We start from the raw sequence: 27,325 nt of genomic DNA on the forward strand, positions 1-27,325 counted from the left end.
TGCCCACTCACATTGGCAAGTTTGTTCTGCGCCCAAGCACGTTTGCCCCTAAAATCCAGATTATTTGACTAGTGTGATCGCTCTGTTCCGTGCTTGAATACAGTACACTTCCCCTGCTCTGGCACGGCTGGAGCGGGTGTGCACGGCACGGGCGCATACACAAGCACATGCACGGTCACACATGCAGCGCGCGGATGTATCATGCAACTTTCCTCCTGCCTCTTCAAAACTGTTTAATGCACGCAGTGCGATTACTGGCGAATGGCCACGTTGCGCAATCAATAATCAACCATGTTGACTGTGTCATTGTCCGTTGTGCTGCTGCAACCGCATATAAACAAAATAATAATAATAACTTTGATTTATATAGCGCCTTTCAAAACACCCAAGGACGCTTTACAAAGCACAAGAAATAAAGAAATAAGAAATAAAAGTCTGTTTATAATGAAAGTACAGCAGTCTGTGTGCACGGAGATCCGTACCTGACAGAAAATGACACTGAATCCACATTTTTGTGAAGATTTGGGCTTTTAAAGGCTGTGGTCTTAAACTTTTGATCAGCTGATGAACAGCCTATTTCAGTTTAATGGTTGTTTGCAATAAATTGCTTACTCAATTTTTTTTTTTTTTTTTGTCTCACTCCCATTTCTTCTTTTTGCATTTTGAAGCTCTACTTAGAACCTTCTTAAGATTCAACAGTGCAAAATGTAAATTCTTGCAATTTTTCAACTGGTCTTAAAATTTTGATCAGAAGTGTACTCACGGTGGGATGTGGTGTCAACAGAAAGCGACAAAATAGCTGGCATTTTTAGGGACGCTAGCATTAGCTTTAGCTAACGTTAGCAAACGTTGGCGTCCCTAGCAACACGGCCAACACTACCAAGCTAACGCTAACGTGCTAGCCAACGTTAGCTAACGCTAACAACACCCTTTTTAGCCGGCATTTTTAGGGATGCTAACGCTAACAACACGCTTTTTAGTCGGTATTTTTAGGGACGCTAACAACATGCTTTTTTAACAACTCACATTTTGATGCCCCGGTCAAAATGGTCGTGCAACGATTACATCACATCCAGAGCCCAGTAACTTTACAGGAACCTTCCTCCTACTTCGCCCTCTCAGTGGAGACACGGCAGTTGAGAGGGCCGAGTGAGAGGACGTTCCTGTAGTAGTTCCTGCCCCTCAAATACTACCAGGAACTTATTCGGTGGAAACGGGCCTTTAGCATTTGGTGCATACACCAGCACTCAGTAACAATGAGAAGAGAACAGCATCACTAATGTCCTATTTAACAGCTAGGGATGAATTATTACCACATTTTTACAAATTTCCTTTTAAACTGACCAACACAACACCCTGTGCAATGTCTTTTTTGTATCTACCAAACAGCTTTGGACTCAGCTGAGGATTATGATAAAATGTTACCAGAAATTTCAAGTTACGCACTAATGTTACCAGAAATTTCAAGTTACGCACTATATACCTCCAGCCTTCATGAACTGCCTTCTGTTACTAAATATACATACTGTATGACCAGGCCAGGAGTCTTTTCTCCAACAGATTAGTGAACATCAGGTGCTGGGAGCTCACCCAATCACCAGGTTGACTATGCAGAGGTGGAAGACCTTCTTGTCCGGGTCATCGTAGGAGATCTGCTCCTCCTCTTTTTCGATCTTTCTCATCAGCTCTTCAGCCTGATGGCCGGAGAAGGCACACAGGAAATGCAGAGAATACACAATGTTCCTTCATTACTGTGTATGGAAGCCAGAGTTGTAAATAATCTTACACTTCAAAAATAGAATCACAGAAAAGATGACAGATAAAAAATCCCCCCACTGTCTAATGTATTAACCATAAAAATTGACAATAATTTGATGGACATGTCAATCAAAAGCCCTTCACATAGCAATGTACATTCACATTTTAACATGGAAATGGAAGCCTTGATGCTGGGAGTGCTTGTGTCATTCAGCTACACAGAACCACAACATTAAGTGTTTGCACAGTACCTCCTCATTCTGGCTGGTCATGATGTAGGACACACACAGGTTAGCCAAGACCACAGCACTGACATTCAGGATCTAGAAAGGGATGCAAATTTATTTATTATAAGCTGGTAATTTGCAAATTTCAACAGAGCATCACTGCTCCTTAAAAGAAACATTAAGCAATATAAAATGCATTTTTGCAATGCAATGTGAGATCTTTGGATCTTCTTCCCATCATACAATTTACGGCCAGCCTGTCTGGTAAATGTAGACTATCTAAATTGCTGTATTGGCTGGAACAGGCTCCTCTTCTGCCCTTCAACTCACAAACTTGCCAGTTCAACTTCATTCAAAGCATCTCTGAATTCACATATTCTGCAGATAAACGTAGGTTATCTAAATTTTTAACCAATCACATGAAAGTCTCTTGCAACACTACGACGACACTAAAAGTTAATTCAAAGCAGCTTACCTCGTAACACAAACTCAGTAGCTTCACGACATTTTCAAATTGGAGGTCAGAGACAAAATAATCCAAGTGATCGAACAAGAGCCTTGTGAAAGTGAAAGTAGATTGCGAAACAACAATTTTTGTTTCGCAATCTACTGTGATCCCAGAAAGAGGACTCACTCTGTGTGATTACATACATTATTACATAATTACCCCCTAAAGATAATTAATGGCTAAGTAACATAGATTCCTAATCTTCTGTAGACAATGGATCTGTAAGGACACGAGCGACACCTCATTTGTTTGATTAGTTACTAAGTTCTTGTCATTTTCTTCAAAGGACTGACAACATTTCAGGACCCCAACCCCAACTTTCCTGTGATCTCTCTCTCTATCCTCTATCTCGCTCTAATGATCCATAACTGGAAAGCTAGTTTCTAAATTTTCAACTAATCCCAGGCCAAGAGGGCACCACTGCAACAACACAAAACAAGACAGAACAACAAAAAAAGTAGAAAAGTACCAAAACCAGCTTCATGCAAAGATGTGCAAGCACTGCAAAGTGGCAAAGACAGAGCCTTTGTTGTTTTTTTTTTTTTTTTTTTTGGTGGTGGTAGTAGGGGGGGTTTACCGAGGGCTTGCGCTTGCAGGGACACTCCTGAATGTTACACTGCTCCAACTAGACAGAAAAGCAGACTGTCAGTAATATTGATAGCATGTATGTGTCCATGTGGTCTTTAGGGATACATGTGTCCTGATACGAGCATTGGATATTGGGTGGATATTGAGGCTGAAAAGGGAAAAGAAGAGAATTTCCCTTTTACTGCAATCCAATTTAAAAAATCAGTATCTGTATCAGAAATCAAAGCCACACGTCTTGGTTTTCTACCATCTTTAAAAGGACCATACCGGTGATTTTTCATGTTTAGCGCAATATCTATACAATGTGCATGCTTAATGTTTCTGCTAATATTTTCCCAGAACAAGCTTTTGAATTTTAGAACCCTGATATAATTTTCCCTACCTTAATCCAGGTTCTGGTTTACATTCATTCCACTACGATATGAAAATGAATTTTCATGTCGCAGAAGTATAAAATTCTAAGGTGGGTGTTCATATTTGAAAATCAAAAGATTACATATTGCAGTTCAGTGCCCCACATGATTAGCAAAATGGTTTGTTGCAATGTAATGCAATGTGAAATGTGGGTTAATTGTAGTAAATGGACCAAACATTCAAAATCACTGGTATGTTCCTTTAAGGACCTATAGACACGCTGTAATATATTACAACAACAATAAAAGACACTGACATTATTACAACATGAAGCTTCTAAGCTGAGAAGGACAACATAATGAAATTTGTTGACTGGAAAGGCCTTTTCACTCCAAGTCTGTATTTTTTATATACGTTTTTTTAAAATCCGTCATCTGATAAACATTGTTCCACACAGAAACCACGAGTCTGTTTTATTATTGTATTCATTGTGAAATTCACAATATGAAACCAAAGAAAACACTGGTTCCATCCAGTCCTGAGAAGGCATCAAGAGCAGCAAGGAGGTTAACAGGCCAAATCTAAAATGTGCCATCAGAAAAGCGCGAACTAGGTGGCCACGACAGAAACTGATTGGGTTCATTTCAGTTTCTATGGTGATCAGCCTTTCAACTGGATGTGCAGATCTTCAGGGAACAGCCTCAAAATGCTGCAAAAGACAGACAAGATCATGGTCAGCAGCTGCCCAGCAGTCTGTTTATCAGACTTTTCTGCAGAGCTGATAGTATCAGTGTTTCCATGCTGTGCAGGTGATCCCAGACATCCAGTCATGTGGAATGGCTGTGCTGCCTCAGTCTATTAAATTTTTCCATCAATTTATTAAGCTTGTTGCAAAAAAAACCACAGAAAATCGAACCTGTTCCAAAAACTTTGATGACCGATAAAAGTGTCGGAGTTAGTGTGTAAATGTGAGTGATACAACGTGAGATCATATTTATTTTTAATATGTGACAATTTTGGACAAAAAATACAGACCTGGTGTGCAAAGGCTCTAAAGGTGACCTAATCCAAGTGCATTAACTGTTAGAAGTTCAAAGTACAGTACATTAAGTTACATGAATCAAGTATTATACACTGCTGAGCAACCTGTCCTGGTGAACCACTCACATTGTCGTAGTGCTTCCTCACAATGGGCTCATAAAAACCGATGGCCTCCTTGTACTTGTTCTCCTGCATGAAGAGCACATGGGCAACGTTCAACTTCCAGGTATCGTGCTCACTGCAGATTTCCACTGACTTGCGGAAAATCTTCTCCACCATGTGGTAGTTCTCACGGTTCCAGTAGATCTTGGCCTGGGCCATCAGCACTGGGATGTACCTGGTAGAGGAACAGGTCAATCAGATGGAAGGAAATCACTAACTAACAAAGTGGAGAGGAAGGAACAGATGTTACAGTGGAAGGCAAGGGGAGTGAGAACTAGGGAAAATGTTAGCAAACACACACTGTACCAGCTGACATGAGTTTTCAAAACAGAAAAAAATTAAAGTATGAGTATAATAAATTAAAGTATTAAATTATTTTTAGTTAATTAGTATTAAATTAAATTAAATCTAGATTAAGATAAATCTAGAACTATTTCAATCCATGACCCAGAAAGTGAATTTGAGCTATTCCAGTTCCATATTTTACTCTGCGACTAGGCTTAATCCCAGTCTGGGAAACCACTGTCGATCAATCAATTAGCCGATCTACAGAAAATTAGTTGATTATCAAATGATGAATTGTTTTAGTCATTTTTCACATGAAAGTACAAAACATTTGCTACACCAATCAACTGCTTTCCTCTGTTTAATATCATTACCAAATACAAACCAGCAACTTCTGCACACCTGCATTGTCTTTATGCAGGTGTGTATGAACAAAAATATTTGGGTGCATGATAATGACAAAATTGCATACTGGGATATTTCCCAGGCATACTGCAATTTCAATATTGATTTTGATATTGTAGGATCCAGGTTTTCCAGGCCTGGAGACCATCACCAACAAATGGCATATCTGCCGTTTGACCGGAGGCTGACCCAGCCTACACAGCAATCTCTGCCCGACTAAGGGTTGTAAATGGGTCCTGTTTACAACCTTAGTGACCACATAGCACAACACCTGAATAAACATTGGCTCATACCACCGAGAGGACGGAAGGGTCATGATGTCACGCTCTAGCACCATCAAAGGCCTTAACGTTTCAATGGATTAACCAACCCTTAATTTACAAGTGTAAGAGGGCAAAAGGCACATTCCTGAACAGTCTGGCATCCTCCTGATAAGGAGAACAAGGACCCTCGTTGATCTGGAGGAATGCGAGACTCAAATCCCACACACACCTCTACACTCACACACACACAAGGACACCCTGCTTTCCTCAGGATCTTGATGCAATTAAGAGAAAAACTGGACTTTACCTGCCTCAATGAACTGTACAGCAATATGTGTTACCAAATGGTCAACAAATCAGTAACAAAGGTTAGGCTTGTTTGAGAAGCCCGAGTTACATCTGCTTAAATGACCTGGCAGATGTGAATGTGACCATGTTGTGACTCTGTATGTCATGTTTGGTATCATTGTGCTACTCATGCTAAGGTAAAGTCAATTTAGGGGGGTCCGCGAACCCCCCCTCAGGTGGCACTGATTTATCCTTATCTTTATCTTTATTACGGATCCCCATTAGTTGTTGCCGCAGCAGCAACTAATCTTCCTGGGGTCCACACATAAAAAAAAAAAAAAAAAAAAAAGAACAATACATACATATATACAAACATACAAATAACATTATACAGTGTATATAGTACATAATAAAGCATTACAATTCAATATATCAATACTCAGACAGTATATTCTGTATAGTACTTAATAAAAATTACATATCAGTATGTCAATCCCCAAACACTGCATATTGCATAATAAAATTACGTTTCAAAATACCCAGACATATCTCATTGCAATAAATACAATGGAAGTGATCAGACTTTCACTCAGAGGATCTCATTGTGTACCTTATCTGCTTTTTAATGCCAACATATTTCTTTTTGTCTCATTGCTATTTTCAATTTCTTTTTAAAGCCTATCTTACTGGTTATCTGTGTTAGATGTAATGGTTTAGGATCTTTTTGGCTCTGCGCAGGCACCTCACCTCCCCAGTATCACTAATACTTGGTAGATGGGTATCAATGATGTTTTGGGCAGTTTTAATCACTCGTTGCAGTGTCTTCCTGACCTGGGCCGTGCACATCCCATGCCAGTTTGTGATGTTTCCAGTCAGGATGCCTTCAATCGCTCCTTTGTAGAAGTTGACAGGAACTTGGCGTGGGAATTTTGCTTTCTTAAGTTTCCTTAAGAAATACAGCCGTTTCTGAGCTTTTTTAACCAGGGCAGAGATATGTCCATAAGTCCATGACAGGTTCTCTGTTATGTTGATTCCCAGGAACTTGAAACTGTTCACTTGCTCCACCTCAGCTCCATTGATGTAGACATACATCATTATACATGATATGCTGATTAATTAATGATTCAGACAGCTTACCATCCACTGGCAGCATTTTATTTCTTATGGTCTCTACTTTATCAATAAAATGATCATTAAAATAATTAGCTATGTCTTGAGGTTTGGTGATAAATCCACCATCTGCTTCTATAAACAAGGGCATCTTATTCATCTTGTTCTTTCCTATTACCTCATTTAGGGTTCTCCATAACTTTTTGCTATCACCCTTAATTTCTTCAAACTTGGATTTATAGTATTGTTTTTTCTTCTGTGTATTCATTTTGGTGACTTTGTTTCTCAGTAAACGGTAGGCCTACCAATCATCTGAGTTGCCTGATGCAATTACAGCTTTTTTCAATTGATCCCTCTCTTTCATATAGGCCCTCAACTCCTCATCTAGCCAATAAGCTTTGGTTGACTTAACTGTTAATTTCCTCATGGGGGCGTGCTTGTCACAGATGAGTGCAAACAATTTCATAAATAATTCTAAGGCATTCTCTGTATTGGTCAGTGCGGTCACGTTATCCCATTGTATCTCATTCAAATCTTCCACAAATGCATTTAGCCTACACTGAAATGATTGTACATTCTTTTGTATATTACTCTAGGCCCAGCTTTTGGCACCTTTGTTTTCCTTGCCACTGCAATAATGTTATGATCACTAAAACCCACTGACACAGATATAACCTTTGAGCACATCTCCACAGAGTTTGTGAAAATGTGGTCTATGCATGTTGAAGATCTTCCTGTGCACCTGATTTTAACTCTTGTTGGTGTGTTCACAAGTTGTGATAGATTGCAAGCACTGGCCACATCACTTAATTTCTTTTTTAATATGCATGTTTTGGAGAACCAATCAATATTAAAGTCCCCGACACAATATATTTCTCTGTCAATATCAGTAACTGTTTGTAGCACTGTGCAAATATCTTCAAGGTATTGAATATTGGAGCTCGGTGGTCTGTAGCAACAGCCTATTAGAATTGGTTTAAGGTGAGGCAGATGAACTTGTAGCCAAAGCATTTCCACACCAGGTGCACATACGTAGATCTGTTCTTACTTTAACAGGTATATGTTCTTGAATATAAAAAGCAACACCACCTCCATATTTATTTCTATCATGTCTGTATAAGTTATACCCCTGTATTGCAACCTGATTATCATCTATTGATTCATCTAAGTGTGTCTCAGATAAGACTGTCACATGTAAAGCATTTTCAGATAGTACACAACTCAATTCTTGCACCTTATTTTTCAGGCTACAGATGTTTAGATGGGCAATTCTTAGCCCCTTCTTAGGAAGCTGAAGAGTCATTATAACAGTCTTAGTACGACCTAGAGATACAGTCAATGTCTTAATTTGAGTTTTCTTTTAGGATGGATGAGCTCTCTTTGGCGGCCTCACAATGAGGCGGTCATAGCTGATAATGGCATAGTTACCCTTCTTTCTTTCTTCTTTCATGGCATGCAGAAGGACGGCTCTCTTCTTCCTCAGTCGTTCAGAGAAGTCCTCACTTATGTACAGTGAGGTGTGCTCTTGCCCAGCCCAAGATGATCTCCTTATCTTTGCAGCTCAGGAGTTTCACTACAACGGGTCTTGGTCTTTCAGCTCCTTGTTTGAATTTTCCCTTCCTGTGAGCTCGTTCAATCCAAACTGAGCTTCCCTCCATTTCCAGTTTGGTGGTGAACAGCTCACGTACCTTGTTCTCTGTTTCAGTCCATGACTCTTCTGCATGATCTGAGGATATTCCTTCAATGATGATGTTGTTCTTTCGGCTTTGGTTCTCCAAGTAATCAATTTTATCCAGGATGTCCTCAGACTGAGTTGGAGTGGAGTGCCTTTCTTTCATCAGCGTGTCTAAGTCCTTTAGAGTCTTCTTCTCTGCTATTTGTGTGGCTTTTATTTCATCAATGTCATTCTGAGAGAACTTCAGACTATTAGTCAAGTCTTGGATTTCCCTCACCATTCCATCAATTCTCTTGTTATTTGACTCAAAGATCATTTGTGTGAAGCTCCTGAAAGAAGCCTCCTGTCTCTTCAAAATCTCCTCATAGAAAGCCTTTTGTTGCTCCAGCATTTCTCTGACTGTCTCCACTGTGACAAACTCAGCGTCAGCTCTCATGCTCCTTGTAATTTGCGAGGAGTCATGCTGGTGGTAGCTTAGCAGCTGATAGCTTAGCTTGTTAGCCTGAGACCGGGGCAGCGAAACCGTTTCTCCCCTTTGTGCGTGCACAGGTGCTTCCGGTACGTGTTCACCTGGCAGAAGCTCCGCCCGCACCGGACGCAGTGATAGTATTTCTCCCTGGTGTGGATCCTCCGGTGGACGAGCCGCTTCCCAGCCGTGGCGCAGCGGTCGCACTGGTACAGCTTCTCCCCAGTGTGGATCCGATGTGCAGCGTCAGCAGAAGCCCCAGAGCTGCTTTCTCACTGACTGGATTACCTTTTGCCTTACTTTGCTCTCCTCAGCTGTGTCTCTGTGTCTTCCTGTTTGACATGGAAAAGTTTGTTTTTGTCTCAACTGTCCACCTCACTGCTCCGCTGCCCTCCTCCACATATATCACATGATTGGTCAGTAAGTTGAGATGAGGGGCGTCCCTCCTAAAATTTCTGATAACAGATAGCCATCTGGTTGGCCAAACTTTCCCGCCTGAGGAGGGACTGAATGGGTTAAAACCTCTGCGTATCTGAGAGAGAACCAGAGCTTCTTTGACCAACGCACCCGCAGAGCTTCTCCTGTGCGACTCCATTCCAGCGAGTGGCCGATCCATCTCGAGTCTTGGCTCCAGCTCCGCATGCCGCTATCCTCTCCAGTCTCCTGCTGCAACCAGCTGGCCCTCCACCATCAACACCGCGAACTTCAAAATTTCGGCGTGATCCGCACCCAGGCCAAGCAAGTAACCCAACCCTCTATTTGCTTAGACTCTGGTGCGGTATTTTAACATTTATTGGCTTACACCCCGCATTTCCAAATTGGCGTTAGAAATAGTCAGGGCTCACTCTCCTGGTACACATTGGGCCATTTCACACTGATGTGATATCTGTTTTTGTGCCATATTTTAGCCACTGTCTATTTTAACCAGTTCATGTTCCATTTGCCATTTTATTCATTTATTACATGCCTCATCTGCATTTCTATTTGTTTGTTATTGTTTGTCATAATCATATATCACCTATCGTAGTTAGTTCTGTATAATCAGTAGTTGTAGTAATAAAGTGTGTTTAAATTCACGTCCATTGTTTGAGTGGAAATCTGGATCCCTAATCGGAAAAGATCTGTCGGCCCTTTTTATTTAGTTTATGAGTATTTCCATGCCAAGGCTATCATCTCTAAGGGTGTAATATTCCCGATATAAACTACTTTTCTGTCTGATCACCAGAAACGTAGTTTTATCGGTCATTGTTACCTCTTTCCTCCGGCCCAGTTACCGTGATAAACTAATCATCACTCTCAAAGTGTTGAATAGTTTATTCTCATAATTTCCCCATTATTTATGATAGTCTAACCAAGCGAGAAATCCTACAATATCATAAACCTATGGAAAAATTATTTATCTTTCTATTTACAATAGCTCAAAATTTAACTGTAGATACAATAGTACAATGTTAATATATATATATATATATATATACACACATACATATGTGTGTATGTATGTATATATACACACACACACACACACACACATATACATATATATATATATATATACACACACACACACACACATATATATATATATATATATATATATATATATATATATATATATATATATATATACATATGTATATATATATGTATATATATACATACATACACACATATGTATGTGTGTATATATATATACTCACTCACTGAAGGAATCAAAACTATGAATGAACACATGTGGAGTTATGTACTTAACAAAAAACGGTGAAATAACTGAAAACATGTTTTATATTCTAGTTTCTTCAAAATAGCCACCCTTTGCTCTGATTACTGCTTTGCACACTCTTGGCATTCTCTCGATGAGCTTCAAGAGGTAGTCACCTGAAATGGTTGTCACTTCACAGGTGTGCCTTATCAGGGTTAATTAGTGGAATTTCTTGCTTTATCAATGGGGTTGGGACCATCAGTTGTGTTGTGCAGAAGTCAGGTTACTACACAGCTGACAGCCCTATTGGACAACTGTTAAAATTCATATTATGGCAAGAACCAATCAGCTAACTAAAGAAAAACGAGTGGCCATCATTACTTTAAGAAATGAAGGTCAGTCAGTCCAGAAAATTGCAAAAACTTGAAATGTGTCCCCAAGTGGAGTCGCAAAAACCATCAAGCGCTACAACGAAACTGGCACACATGAGGACCGACCCAGGAAAGGAAGACCAAGAGTCACCTCTGCTTCTGAGGACAAGTTCATCTGAGTCACCAGCCTCAGAAATCGCAAGTTAACAGCAGCTCAGATCAGAGACCAGATAAATGCCACACAGAGTTCTAGCAGCAGACCCATCTCTAGAACAACTGTTAAGATGAGACTGCGCCAATCAGGCCTTCATGATCAAATAGCTGCTAGGAAACCACTGCTAAGGAGAGACAACAAGCAGAAGAGATTTGTTTGGGCCAGGAAACACAAGGAATGGACGTTAGTGGAAATCTGTGCTTTGGTCTGACGAGTCCAAATTTGAGATCTTTGGTTCCAACCGCCGTGTCTTTGTGAGACGCAGAAAAGGTGAACGGATGGATTCCACATGCCTGGTTCCCACTGTGAAGCATGGAGGAGGAGGTGTGATGGTGTGGGGGTGCTTTGCTGGTGACACTGTTTGGGATTTATTCAAAATTGAAGGTACACTGAACCAGCATGGCTACCACAGCATCCTGCAGCGACATGCCATCCCATCTGGTGTGCGTTTGGTTGGACGATCATTTATTTTTCAACAGGACAATGACCCCAAACACACCTCCAGGCTGTGTAAGGGCTATTTGACCAAGAAGGAGAGTGATGGAGTGCTGCGGCAGATGACCTGGCCTCCACAGTCACCGGACCTGAACCCAATCCAGATGGTTTGGGGTGAGCTGGACCACAGAATGAAGGCAAAGGGGCCAACAAGTGCTAAACACCTCTGGGAACTCCTTCAAGACTGTTGGAAAACCATTTCAGGTGACTACCTCTTGAAGCTCATCGAGAGAATGCCAAGAGTGTGCAAAGCAGTAATCAGAGCAAAGGGTGGCTATTTTGAAGAAACTAGAATATAAAACATGTTTTCAGTTATTTCACCTTTTTTTGTTAAGTACATAACTCCACATGTGTTCATTCATAGTTTTGATTCCTTCAGTGAGAATCTACAATGTAAATAGTCATGAAAATAAAGAAAACGCATTGAATGAGAAGGTGTGTCCAAACTTTTGGCCTGTACTGTATATATACATACACATAGCTATGTGTGTGTGTGTATGTGTGTGTTCTCACTTCTCCAGCATCTGGTCATACTCCTGCAAGGCTTTCTTCACACAATCTTCATCACGAGCCAGCCTGGATTCCTGCACCTTACAGAAAAAACATTGAACCATTAAGCCACCAATCCCAACAAAAAATTCATTTGTATAAAAATTTCAAGTGTTAATTTTGTTCCTGATCTCATTTTTAAAGGGAACAAATAAATGGGAAAACGTAATTTCTGATATTAACTACAGTATAAAAACAAAAGTGGAAGGGGGCTTTAGCAATACGATAGGTAACATGAGCAGCGATAGGTAATTCGCTGAACAGACCATGAAGGTGCCACCTATAGATACTCAAATTTAAACAGATGATTTAAGATGATCCAAGCAAAATGACTGGCTGCTGAGTGAGCCTCAACATTACAAATTTGATCCAAAACAAACAAACAAACAAACAAACAAACAAAAAAAACGCAATGTGTCTTCATTTTAAAAAGCAAGACAACATGAAAACTGTTGCTTGCAAATACCGTTATTGTAAAATAACATGTCTTCAGGTAACAGCACCAACCAATCTGATCAGAGGCATTCGTGTCATTAAGTAAACTAACTCTACTAACACGATACAGCAAGGGCCATGTTACTTTGTGGGGGCAAAACAACTCTTAAAATGTTGTAAGCGCAATGACCAGAGTCTTAAAAAACTGAACAGACTGCAGGCTGTCATCTAAATAGTGCAATGTTAGCCATATTTTACTTTGCAACTCGGATTAAACTTGCTTCCAAAATGATCCAAGAACTGACTGGCACATACCAGTTTTACCGACCTAAACCAACCTGGCAGATATTCTAGCTTAATCGTGGTGAAATTGTCATTGGATTATCATCAGATTATTTTAAGTTTAGCTTTGCTGGAAAACCAATGATAGTTCAATTACTGTTTGTGTTCACAGCTCCATTTACACAGTTCAAGTGATATCCAGTAGCTACTACACCCCACCACATACACACACTTCACAAACACACTCCTTTTAAATGGTTTGCTCCACCCTTGCTGCTATGTAAAAAGAGGCCAGCTAGCACGTCAAAATAGAGCACAATTACAGCTAACCCTGATTGCATGAGTGAGTCTCATTACAGCTCATAGAAGTGCTTTGCACAGGAAATTAAATCTTGGATGTCATCTAATCTACTGAAACTCAACGGCAAAAAAACTGAGCTCCTGGTTGTGGCACCCAAGGCACTGCTCCAGAAGGCTGGGGATTTCCTCCTCCAGGTCGATGGCTGCTCCATTTCCCCATCCCCTGAAGTCCGCAACCTTGGCGTCATTCTGGACTCCACCCTTTCCTTCCACTCACATGTCAAATCCGTCACCAAATCTGCCTTTTTCCACCTCAAGAACATCTCCAGCCTACGGTCATCACTCACTGATACTGTTGCTGAGACCCTCATCCACGCCTTCACCACCCGTCTGGACTACTGCAACAGAGTCCTGTTCGGGGCAACCAGTAAGACCCTGGACAGGCTCCAGTACGTTCAGAACTCAGCTGCCAGGGTTCTCACCCACACTAAGTCCTGGCAGCACATCACCCCCACTCTCATCCACCTCCACTGGCTCCCGGTGAAATTCCGCATCACCTACAAAGTCCCTCCACTCCCTGGCCTCCCGGTACCTATCTGACCTCCTTCATCATCACACTCCATCCCGGAGCCTTTGGTCCACTAGCATGGGTCTGCTCGTGGTCCCTCGCACCAGCCGATGCACCTCTGGGGACAGAGCCTTCAGTGTTGCTGCCCCCACCCTCTGGAACTCCCTCCCCTCCGAGATACGTCACGCCCCTGCCCTCAACTCTTTCAAATCATCTCTCAAAAAACATCTGTTCACTCTGGCCTTTGGTCCCTGTTAGCTAGGCTAGTTTCTCTTATGGCTCTTCTTGTGATGTTTGTTCTTTCTGTCTGTTGTTTTCGTCTGATCTGTTCTTTGTTTTGTAAAGCTTCCTTGGGTGTTTTGAAAGGCGCTATGTAAAGCTAAGTTATTACTATTATTATTATTATTATTATAAAATAGTAGGCAGGCAGTAGTAGGTGTGCAAAATGACAGTAAGTAGAATAAATTCTAAGACACAAGAAAAGCAAGCATTGAATTGATGATAAGCTGTGACTTATTTGACCCTGTGAAACCAAATGTAAAAGCCTAATACAACTTTTGGTCGGTAGATTTTTGGAGGGTCATTAATGACATCACCAATCATCAGGAAATGATGAGTCCTGAATTCTGAGTCTGGCAAGCAATCACTGGGCTCACTGAGCTCACTATGTCTTTGGAATTAACAGACACAAATGATATACACTATATTACCAAAAGTATTCGCTCACCCATTCAAATGATCAGAATCAGGTGTCCTAATCACTTGGCCTGGCCACAGGTGTATAAAATCAAGCACTCAGGCATGCAGACTGTGAAACAAGACATTTGTGAAAGAATGGGCCGCTCTCAGGAGCTCAGTGAATTCCAGCGTGGAACTGTCATAGGATGCCACCTGTGCAACAAATCCAGTCGTGAAATTTCCTCGCTCCTAAATATTCCACAGTCAACTGTCAGCTCTATTATAACAAAATGGAAGCGTTTGGGAACAACAGCAACTCAGCCACAAAGTGGTAGGCCACGTAAAGTGACGGAGAGGGGTCAGCGGATGCTGAAGCGCATAGTGCAAAGAGGTCGCCGACTTTCTGCACAGTCAATTGCTACAGAGCTACAAACTTCATGTGACCTTCAGATTAGCCCAAGTACAGTACGCAGAGAGCTTCATGGAATGGGTTTCCATGGCCGAGCAGCTGCAGCCAAGCCACACATCACCAAGTGCAATGCAAAGCGTCGGATGCAATGGTGTAAAGCACGCCGCCACTGGCCTCTAGAGCAGTGGAGACGCGTTCTCTGGAGTGATGAATCACGCTTTTCCATCTGGCAATCTGATGGACGAGTCTGGGTTTGGAGGTTGCCAGGAGAACGGTACATTTCAGACTGCATTGTGCCGACTGTGAAATTTGGTGGAGGAGGAATTATGGTGTGGGGTTGTTTTTCAGGAGCTGGGCTTGGCCCCTTAGTTCCAGTGAAAGGAACTTTGAATGCTTCAGGATACCAAAACATTTTGGACAATTCCATGCTCCCAACCTTGTGGGAACAGTTTGGAGCGGGCCCCTTCCTCTTCCAACATGACTGTGCACCAGTGCACAAAGCAAGGTCCATAAAGACATGGATGACAGAGTCTGGTGTGGATGAACTTGACTGGCCTGCACAGAGTCCTGACCTGAACCCGATAGAACACCTTTGGGATGAATTAGAGCGGAGACTGAGAGCCAGGCCTTCTCGACCAACATCAGTGTGTGACCTCACCAATGCGCTTTTGGAAGAATGGTCAAAAATTCCTATAAACACTCTCCTCAACCTTGTGGACAGTCTTCCCAGAAGAGTTGAAGCTGTAATAGCTGCAAAAGGTGGACCGACATCATATTGAACTCTATGGGTTAGGAATGGGATGGCACTTCAGTTCATAGTATGAGTAAAGGCAGGTGAGCGAATACTTTTGGTAATATAGTGTATGAGGAACTTAAATGACATATTAATTAGTGGGACTCTCTGTGCCAATACCAGTCAATGTCAATATGCAATCTATAGCAAATAAAAAAGAATACAGGAATATTAAGAAAACACATTTATACGCGGATGTGTGGTATTCACATTAACAAGTTACGCAGAAGAAAATACTGTGCATAGTGTATGTACACAAAGAGTTTAGCTAGGCACAAATGCATTGTAACAAACTGCAATACACCTTAGCAACTATATTTAATTTACACCAGTAGATAGCATATGCATAAATGAGGTAAACAACCTGCTTGGCCAGCTTGCGTAACTGCTCCGTAAGTTTGCCATTCATCTCATCCAGCTTCCTAAATGCCTGTGGAATAACAGTAAAGTTAAAAAACTGAGCATTAACACTTCGCATTGTATATTTACAGACACAAAAACCCAGGGTACTGAAATCATGTATGGTAATGTTTTTGGGAATGGGGAGGCACAATTTGAAGTTGAAAACTGAGCATTAACACTTCACATTGTATATTTACAGACACAAAACCCAGGGTACTGAAATAATGTATGGTAATGTTTTTGGGAATGGGGAGGCACAATTTCATTCATGAATAATAAACACAGTGATTGTTTTCCTTCAACTCAAATAAACAACTATACCGGAAAACCCTTTCAAATGAAAATGACAGAAAATAAGATTTAAAAATATACCTGTCTCATCAGCCTCAATCAAAACAAGAGAAAAAATGCCCCATCCCAACTATGTGAGACACTGAACTTTAACCTAATTTGCTTAAATGAAATGTTAGTGTCAGTATGAACACTGGAAGGACATTTTCAAAATGAAGTGATCAATCCAAACGTAAAAGTGGCAAATATTGAACATCCTCATCAACTCCAAAACAGTATGGGCCCTATCTTGCGCCAGACTCCCTAAACCCGCTATTTGCGGATTTAGGATTTAGGAAGAGGCGTTCCCCCGTAAAGGTTGCTATCTTGTGCACCTCCCGCTATCCGCAAAACACCTCCGCTACCCGCTATATTATGTATAGGCGTGTTTTGGGCGTTACGCCAGTTAAACCAATCAGTGTGCCAGGTGCCATTGCCTTTAAGGGCAGGATGCGCTATCCTAAATCCTAAATCCTAAACCCGCGATGGAGAGAGGGAGGTAGATTTCCTCAAGGCTTCTACTGAGGCTAAAGCAAGTTGGCTTTATATACATATTATATATTATATTATAGGCGAGTTAATTCGGGAGGTGGAGCCACATGTGTCCAAGTGGACGTATCACAAGGTTGTACTGATTGAGTAAAATCCCCGGGTCACACCACACACACACAAGAGGCAGAGGTGGAACTATGTGTAAACTAATTTATTGACAAGGTAGATTGGGCAAATAAAATATTAAAAATAAAAATATAGCACAGCTGCTGGCTTATGATAAAACAATAAAACGTGCTGGCGTAAGTGTCCAATTAAAACAGTCTTTCCTCTAAACAGTCTATATGAGTAATATACTCCGTCCATTCCGGCGGCGTCCCGGTATCAGTCCGACCGTGAGCGTGGCGAGGCTCCGTCGGGGCGCGCATTGAATCCGCCTGGGCGCGCTCTCCTAACAGCCCAAACTTCAGGGAAAGCGGATAGCGGGTGGTCCTGACCACCCGCTATCCGCTATCCCTAAAGTGTGTGCGCAAGATAGCAACTTTAGGGATAGCGCATGAAACACGCCCACGACGCACCTCCAGGCGCAAATGATGCAGTCGGCATAACGGATAGCGGGTAGCGGGTGGCGCAAGATACCGTTTAGGGATAGCGGAAGATCCTAAATCCGCAATTTGCGGGTAGCGGGTCGTGGCAGCGGATAGCGGGTGGCACAAGATAGGGCCCTATATACTAAAGAGACAATCAGGTCCAAGGAGGACACTGTTCAGTAATGTCATGTTGCAGGATTTCTGGGTAATGAAGTCCTTCGCAGTTTCAAAAATGAAAACAGTTATTTCTTGGTGCCACAGAATGTTAGTTTTGATGCTGTTTCACTGGGACCAACAGAAAGCAAAGGCTTTTGCTAGAGATCTGCTAGAGAAATGCTTCAAAGAAGATTATATGTTATGGATTTCTTCCCTCCTCAGAAGCATTACTGTACCTCTTCTGGTGCTGTCTGGCAAGTCAGCATGGCATCCAGGAACTCATAAAGGTACTGAGGATGACAGAAATACATGTCATCATTAATATCAAGTCTACAAATCTTCTACAGAAATCTACAGAAATATGGAGCAGTGTGCAAGTTAGCAAGGCGTGTATACGGTAGTGGGTGGTACAAATGGCATAAATGGAACACCGGTAGAGATATAAGCAATGTAATAGATTTGACGCTACTGTTTGTACTGATATACCACGGATTTTAATTGCCACACCACATCAAGCATTATATGTGCATCGGCACAAATCAATGTGCAGCAGTTACTTCAGTCAGTGTCATTGGTCAACAAAAATGTGAAGCTTGTCTTATTTTACAGATTAAACGATTAGACAAAAAAATAATCCACAAACTAATCAAAAATGAAAACATTCTTAGTTTGTAGGCCTAATTGCTAGGGACAGGACAGAAATAATCAACCGGTGCCTTCTAGTGGTGACAGCTAAACATTGCTATTGATGGGGTGCAGCAAGCACAGCTGTTACAGTTTTTGGGATCAAATCCACCAATAAACATTATTTTGTTCTACAATGATCATTTGCACTGCCAAGAAAAATTCCCCCCAAAATTAAAATACATGAACCTGCACCAAATCCATCATATCAGGGGCAGATGATAATGACTGGCTCATCTGATATTCAATCAAAGACCAATATCAGCCTGATGTATCAATCTAACCCTAGTGTGAAATGAGGAGTGTAACTTACTGGGGAGAGGAACTTGTAGGTGAGATGGGCATTCTCAGCCAAAACGTCAGCCGCCAGGTCAAAGTACTGTGAGTTGAGAGTGGGAGGCAGTAGGACAGAAAAGGAGAGAGAGAGAGTGAGGGAGAGAGAGAGAGAGAGAGACAGAGAGACAGAGGGGGTTAGAGGGATTGATTCCTGCAGTGCCATTAATACGATTTTAATGGAAGACACAGACCTATCTCTGAGCCTGCACCTGTGCTTTAGTTTTCCATTATGGCTCAGACCACATGGCTCCAAAGCCTTTTACAAAACAAAGCACTGTTACTCCCTGTGCAAAGCCTCAATGGCACATATGGTGGTGGAAAATGCTGACATATTTAACACGGGGTGGGGGCTGGGTGACATCCCCCTTATGTGATACCCACATATCAAGAATTATGAGTTTTTTAGAAGGGTGAACTGCCATGTATTAGAAGTATTTTTCATTCTTAAGATGTCAGTACATCATATAGGTTATATATACATATACATTTTATAAAGCACTTCATATAACAGGATGCCTACCAATGTTTATTTGGTTGGCTAAAATTATAACAGAAAGTTTTTGTCAATAGCACAACAATAACCAAGACATACAAAAATAAGGCAAATGAAAACACAGCTCTTGGATGGGAAGTTTGGAAGGAAACAGACATATGGGCAAACTTTACTTGTGATATTGAGTACAGTGCAAAAACAAAGGCTTGATATAAAATACAAAAAAAAAAAAAAAAAAAAAAAAAATCAAAACATTTAATGAGGAATTTACAGAGAAAAATTTATAGCTATAGTAACTTTTTAATTCAATGTTTAAATATCTGTTCTGGCCTTTATTCCATATTAGCCCATATCAAATCAGATAATGTGTGATATGCATGTGTAAACAGAATAATTCAAAGAAGTTGTAATTGACTTTTTTTTCTTATCTTTGTGTGTGTAATCAACGTGTGAATTTTTATAGTAATATCTGCAAGTAAAATTTTGAACACCTTTCCCCTGTGTGTTTAAAAAAAACTGATAACAATACACTATTGGTGGATCTACCCATGTGCTTCGCTGAAAATCAGAAGATTATTTGTTAAATGCTAACTTATGTCAAATTGTTGCCACACACACACACACACACAAAAAAAAAAAAAAAAAAAAAAAAAAAGCCCTGTACATCATGTAACACCAAAGAAGCATTTTCAAATTGTTCTGCTTTGGAGAGTGTTTTGAAGAAGCTTTGTTTTTGGTGAATGAAACTGCTGTTTTAGTGTGGATGGAAGGGAATAATGTAGAATTGCATTTTCACATTTCCACAGACTTGTGAGGTGACTACCAATGGCTGTGTTAGTCCAGAAAACAAAATCTCAAGAGTTTTTTTTCTCTTTCTTTAGGGTTTCAGAATATGTTCCAGTAATCTCTGATTTGCCTCTACAACTTGTTGTCTTTCTCCAAGTCTTTGAGCCAGCAAAAAAACAAAATGGCAGGGGAACCTGGCACTGCATTTCTAGTATGCTGGCTTTGGTGACACCGAACCCGTTGAGCTGATGGGGATTTGGAGTCGTGTTGAAAAATGTTAAAGGTGAAATTCTATCACTGAAGTATTGCCATAGTCTGCAGCCTCCATAGGTATATTTATAGTTGTGCATTGGGGAGTCTGTGCTCACACTGAGCTAGTCGCTGAAATACTGGGCAGCAGTGATAAGATTTTTTCATTCTAGCTGTTTACCTCATATTTGCAGTAGAGCAACAGCAGGTTTCCAAATGTGACCGGGGGGAAGGGAACCTGCTGCAGCAAGAAGGCCAGCTTTTCAAAACCCTCAGATGGCTTCTTGTCCATGTTCATCAGAGCTTGGTTGTGGAGCGTCACTGGGTCTAACTCCTGCAGCACAAATATGTTAACCAAAACACGGAATAGCACACTTTCTACATTTTGACATATGTGGTAATTTCACTAATCTCCTAGCTGTGGTTGGTGGTGCTATCTTCCCCTCATGGTTCCTCAATGTTGGATATTGGCCAGATGGTCCAAAGGCTAACTACTAGTCTTCTGTCACTGAGGGGAACTCCCCTTGTCAAGACCGCAAATGTAGCGTGAGCATCCCATTTAGTGCAGCAGAAGTGAGTGTGCCGTCTGTGGAGGCATTCAGGCATAGTGTAGAAGATAGGTCACATGCGTACTGGATGTGCTCAGAGCCCAATACACAACAACTGCGGCTGGCACGTAAAATGGAACGAAATCAACTTGAAGCATAAAAAACGCTTTGGGTCACGGTTACGACGGTGAGAGGCAAGCTTGCATAAAGCTGATGCAGATAGTTGAAAAAAATTAAAACCAGAGCCTATCTGCTGCGTGAGACGTGCGAGTAAAAACACATCTGATGTAACTGCAGTCTAGACAAGGGGTTAAAAATTACCATTTTAATCCACTCAAAATGTTAAGCATAGTCTGGGGGATGCCCTGCGATGGACTGGCGATCTGTCCGGGGTGTTTCCCTGCCTTCCGCAAAATGAGCGCTGGGATAGGCTCTACCAACCCCCCGCGACCCTTGTGAGGATAAGCGATTTGGACAATGGATGGATGGATAGTCTGGGGGACCCAAGGCAGTCTTTTGAGTGGGTCCCCAATAAAATTTAAACCCGTGCAAAACGCTCAGCGCACTCCGCTCCCTGCTCTGACGGTCTCCATTTGGCTGCTCTCGCCAGTGGAATTTATCATTTATGAACAACTCGGATCTCGGACACCACTATTTTGCATAAAGTAGCCAAGACAAATTTATTTTCTAGTCAAATTTATGCAAATGAGGAGATGCTAACATGAAGCCTCGTCTCTTGAAACAAAACACGACTCTGATGGCAATGACTGATGCTGTGGACGTGTACCATGAGTTGGCTCTAATTTGAATTATGGTTCAATTTTTATAATTTCAATAAGCAACGCTTATAAAGTGAAACCTTCTCTGTATGGATTATTTTTAAGAATGTTAGTCAGGAAAAAGTCTACCTCAGCAGCAGGAGGTTAACAGTTAGAATTTGGAGTATCCAGCCAGTTTGCAGCATAAAATTTGTCAAAATGGGTGAACTATCCCACTAAAAATAAAATGCATCTTCCATAATGTTATTCCCATTCTCTCCCACCACTGACAGGATGCACTATTATTAAATTTCACTGGGGGGCGGTAATTGTATATCTTGCAGCCTGCGCACACAACCTTCCACACTTTGCAGTCAGTACCCTAGCAGCCTTTCACTGACTGGCTCAAGGAGTGTACCCCATCTCCACATTTTAGTGGAGCAGTTTCAGTGACAAACCATTATCATTACCTCTATCACATGGTAACAAGCCTCAGGGCTTGTTACCATGTTATTCTATTACTCTGTGCTGTCTACAGCCTGTTATGGCGCTTTTCCACTATTACCTAGTCGGCACAACTCTACTCGGTTTGTAAGCTTTTCCATTAGGTGGTAGTACCTGGTAGAAGGTACTATTTTGGGACCTCCTCGGCCGGGGTTCCAAGCGAGCTGAGTCGAGCCGAAATGTGACGTAAGCATTGTGCAGGCCACTGATTGGACAGGGAGTGACGACACATGAGAACGACTCCTTCACAAAAACCAAACCCGGCATTTAAAAACAAACAAACAAACAAACAAAAAAAACGGCAACAGCGACCATGCGCATTGATCATCGCTGAAGTTGGCAAAGTTGGAAAATGGCAAGCAAACCGGTACCATGGTCAAATGAAGAGGTGGAGACTTTTCTGTGCTTGGTGGCGGCCAAAAGAAACCAGAGAGAGCTGGACGGTGTGCTGCCTTGCTATGACGACTCCACCCACGGTGAGGTGGTACTCAATTGTAATGGAAAACCACTGAAACCGTGTCGAGGCGAGTAGAGGCGAGCCGAGTCGAGTCGAGCTGAGTAGGTACTAGTGGAAAAGGGCCATTAGTGGAGCATGCCCAGGCAGCCTTAATACAGATTACAACAGAATAACTGCACACAGTGTACAGGTGGCAAGAGACAAAATTACACCCCCAAACACAGTCACACCCACTGTAAAGTGAGAATGAATGGCCAATGGCAGAGTTACCTCTTCCGATCTTGGGGGCATGTCTGTCAAAGCCTCCTGAGCTCCTTCCACTGCAGGAATTCAGATGAAAAAAAACAACAAAAAAAAAACAAAACAAACAATAAGCAGCAGTGCATGCCAGTTCTTCTCACACACTTGCCTCAGCAGGATAGAGATTTATCTAAATCAGCCTTAACCCTTAGAAACCTGAGCAAATCCACTTGATTTCTTTCAAAACCCTTGGAAAAATACTATGAACAAAGTACCAAAAACAATTACCAGAATATAATATAAAAAGTGACAAGAAAATTGCTCTACTCTTGCACACCTGACCCAAGTAAGGTCACATACCGTCACACCCTGTTCAGGTAGATCTGTTTCAACTAATCAGCATGAAGCCCTTAAATGGATCAGGTGTGAAAGAGCAGAGCTGAAACAAAAACCTGCAGGACAGGGAGTCATGGAGGACTGAGTTGGGGACCACTGGTCTACGTGAACAAGTATGGACAGGTATGCATGGAATATGTTTTATCTCTTAATATTATTAGTATTATTCTAATTTCAATAGAGTTTTAGCATCCCCAGATACAAGTGATGCTTCAGATGATTTTCCATCTTGACAAAATAACATTGTGGGGAAAAACTGAATACTTACATTATTTTTTGGCCAAAAACATATGGCATTGGTCATTGCCTTGACCACACTATTCACACCAAAATTGATCTTTAGAAATTGTTCATAATTTCAGTCCCTTTAAAAAAAAAAAAAAAAAAATCAACCATGAATAACTTGAGGTAAAACGGAATAAATTGTGAAAAGACCCAATAAAATAAACCCAGAGCTCTTTTTTACTTATCTGATGACTGTACATGAATATTTGAGGACGTTTTGTGAGTTCTTGTCACATGACGAGATGGGAGTTCTATGAAACTGCAACTTCAAAGCTTAGGTCATCAGTTTTTTTCAAAAATGTATGCATATATTGATTCTGCTACTCATGCTCTACACTTGAGACTCAACTCTACCTAAAGGTTTTGTTTCAAATCACGCCCAGACTAACTTATCCTTCCTGCTGTCTCAGTAAAGAAATGCTACACATGGAGGAGTTCCCTGTCCTGACAGAATGGATGCTTAATACAGGCTCCAGCCAACCTAGTTGCTACTTCCCACCCTGTCATCACCCCTGTTTGAAAAGTGTAATAATGTGTCACAAGTATGAGAAAATCTTCACTGCTTGTGAAGATGAAAGGGAAATCGGTCAGTTTTCACCAGGTGCTCCTTCATCTCCCTCTTGACAGCCTCTGCTTTCTTCTCATGCCGTGCTATCAATTTCTCTCTCTTCTACAGCTGGAAAACACATTTTCAAATTTCATGACTTTTCCATGATTTTCATGACCACAGAAACCATGTAGAGAGTTTCCCTGCTTTAAAGCCTATGTGGGCAGGTCACACCTTGACATCCTGGGAGTCATTTGCTGTGATTAAGGTGACTTGGCAGTCATACAAGGATACAAGGATACAAGGAAGTTTATTGGTCATTATACAACAGGTTGTATAAAAGGGGCATATGTGAAAAGAACTGCCTGGTTTAACTCTGAATGTAGACACAAAAGACAGGCTTATTTTAAAGCAAAGAAGAGACACAATCAGCTTAAAAGTATTGAGAGTTTGGAGTCCTTAAAGACTAGAAGTAAAGAATATAAAAAAGAAATGGCTAGGACACGGAAGGCATACAGTAATAATTTTAACAAGAAACTTAGGGAAATGAAGACCAAAAACCCCAAGAAATACTGGAAAATGTTGTCTTACAGTAAAAATGATCATGGCGTACCAGTGCAGCTAACAGATTTCTATGAGCACTTTAAAAGCTTAGGGAACAGCCAGAACCAATGGTGGGCAATAGTGAAACTGCTTTTAACACTGTGGCTTTAAACTCGGACTTCACAGAAGAAGAGGTTACTGATGGCATTGCTAGTCTCAAAAGTGGCAAGGCTGCCGGTATAGACCAGGTGTTAAATGAGTATATTAAGAGCACTGCCAAAATCTTCTTACCTGTCTATGTGAAGCTGTTTAACAAAATACTGTGCACAGGGGATATCCCCAAAAACTGGGTCATTGGACTTATTGTACCAATCTACAAGGGGAAAGGGGAAACAGATGACTGTAATAATTATAGAGGCATCACCCTGCTCAGTTGTTTTGGTAAACTATTTACCAACCTCCTGAACACTAGACTGTACAAGTTCTGTGAAGATAATAGTATACTGCATGAAAACCAGGCTGGGTTCCGGAATGGGTATTCCACCACTGATCATATTTTTGTACTAAAACATTTTATAGACCTGTTCATTCTGAAGAAAAAGAAATTGTATTGCAGCTTCATAGACTATAGCAAAGCTTTTGATCTGGTATGGAGAGATGCACTTTGGTTCAGACTTCAGAATGTAGGCATAACTGGGAGAATATACAACGTCATCGTGAATATGTATAACCATATCAAGTCATGTGTCTTTATGGATGGAGCTAAATCTGATTTTTTTGTGAGTCTAACGGGAGTAAGACAAGGAGAAAATCTCTCCCCAATATTATTTGCACTTTTTATAAATGACCTAGAAGAGTACTTGTTTCAAAACAAATGCGAGCCTGCTAGCTGTGGTGATAACATAATTGATAGCTACATCAAAATATTGGTCCTTCTGTACGCAGACGACTCCATAGCTATGGCCACCTCAAAAGAAGGTTTACAAAAAGCTATAGACCACATGTGCTGCTTCTGTAAAAAATGGAAATTGAAAATAAATAGTAGTAAAACAAAAGTCACAGTATTTGGCCGTCACAAAACTGATGTTAAAAATTGTCATTTTTTCTGTGACGGGGAGGTATTAGAAGCTGTCCACAGCTTTAAATACCTAGGTGTTGTTTTTAATTTCAACGGCTCTTTCAAAATAGCTATTGAAGACCTTCATAAAAGGGCCTCTAGAGCCATGTTCGCTTTATTGTGTAAATGTAGAAAATTCAACTTGCCTATTGACATTAGGTTAGAACTCTTCGATAGACTTGTCTCACCCGTTATGCTGTATGCCTGTTAAGTTTGGGGGGTTGAAAAAGCTGAAATTTTGGAGAAATTACATCTGAAGTATACTCTGAGGGTCAGAATGTCAACATGCTCAAACATGGTCTATGGTGAATTGGGACGTTACCCACTGCACATCGATATCAAGAAAAGAATGATCAGTTATTGGGGGAATCTGCTAAATGGTAAAGAAACAAAACTTAGTAAAGTGATGTATAATTGCTTGTTCAACTTAGCTATGTCGGGCATTTATACCGCACCTTGGATTAAGTCTGTGCAAAACATTCTAGATGAATGTGGCCTATCCTATATCTGGAGGGAGAAAAGTTGTGACAACATCAAATGGCTTAAAATGTTTGTTGAACAAAAGTTAAAAGACCAGTTTTTTCAAAGTTGGCATTATGGGCTACAGAGTATGAGTTCATGTGATTTTTACTGTGAATTCAAGCAGGACCTAAAGCTTGAAAAATATTTACCGTATTGATCTGAATATAAGATGACCCCGATTTTAAGACGACCCATGTTTTGCAAGACCCTTTTTTGGAAATATACTTTTTATATGGACATTCTGCGACACCAGCCCATGCTAGCTTTAAACTCAGTGCGGGGTATGTTGAGCTCTGTGGCAACTTCAAGTGATTTTTGCTGCATCACAGCCCTCGTAATGGGCAGTCCTTCACGACGTTTCTCATTCACAAAATCGCACACCCTCCTGTCAGTCTTGTTGAATCGACCAGTTTTTGGACCACGAATAGCCTTTCTCTGGCTGTGGGCATTTTTTTAACATAAGTCCAGTTACTAAAGCTTGTAATTTAATTATGTGTTCCAGTGAGCCTAACATCACATAATGTTACCGAGTTAACCAGAATATTTCTGAGTTTGGGCTGAAACATAGCAGGACGTCACACTGCAAGCTTGATCACATCCAGTGTGTTTAACTTCCAGAGTTTAGCTTGTGCAGTTACACACGAAATGAGTCCAAGGTGTTCATTTATATTTAATAATTAATTCATGCCTTTCCTACCATATCATGTAATACCACTGAATGCTAACGTTAGCTATATAGATAATGGTTGAATGCTAACATTTGCTTTTGTCTAATGGTAGCTAACAGGTGATCAAATGTTGTTTTACCTTGAAATATGGCTCGATGTCCCTCTGTATTTTCACTATCCATTGTTTTCTGTTACCAATCAATCAGGAACCAGCGACCATTAAAAATTGTAGCATGCTGCCAGATAAGTACTATTAACTATTTTCATTTTAGTTTTACTTGGTTGAAATGTTCGTG

At 41.0% G+C, this 27,325-nt stretch overlaps 1 protein-coding gene across 3 annotated transcripts in view; it reads right to left on the reverse strand.

Annotated features, from left to right (window-relative positions):
* The window catches only part of ift70 (intraflagellar transport 70), a 58,550-nt gene that overhangs the window by 22,508 nt on the left and 8,717 nt on the right, over positions 1-27,325 (reverse strand). The window contains exons 8-17 of one of the 3 annotated variants that reach the window (XM_030057641.1): positions 22,982-23,031; positions 20,626-20,778; positions 18,894-18,959; positions 18,133-18,186; positions 16,291-16,356; positions 12,426-12,496; positions 4,603-4,813; positions 3,071-3,118; positions 2,010-2,081; positions 1,591-1,694 (exon numbers count right to left, since the gene is read on the reverse strand). In XM_030057641.1, the coding sequence (XP_029913501.1) occupies positions 1,591-1,694; positions 2,010-2,081; positions 3,071-3,118; positions 4,603-4,813; positions 12,426-12,496; positions 16,291-16,356; positions 18,133-18,186; positions 18,894-18,959; positions 20,626-20,778; positions 22,982-23,031 (895 nt within the window). Of the gene's footprint in view, positions 1-1,590; positions 1,695-2,009; positions 2,082-3,070; positions 3,119-4,602; positions 4,814-12,425; positions 12,503-16,290; positions 16,357-18,132; positions 18,187-18,893; positions 18,960-20,625; positions 20,779-22,981; positions 23,032-27,325 lie in introns of all 3 variants that reach the window. The other 2 variants (XM_030057640.1, XM_030057642.1) reach the window with 2 other exon arrangements.

The sequence above is a fragment of the Myripristis murdjan genome, chromosome 8, assembly GCF_902150065.1.
Source record: "Myripristis murdjan chromosome 8, fMyrMur1.1, whole genome shotgun sequence".
NCBI lineage: Eukaryota > Metazoa > Chordata > Actinopteri > Holocentriformes > Holocentridae > Myripristis > Myripristis murdjan.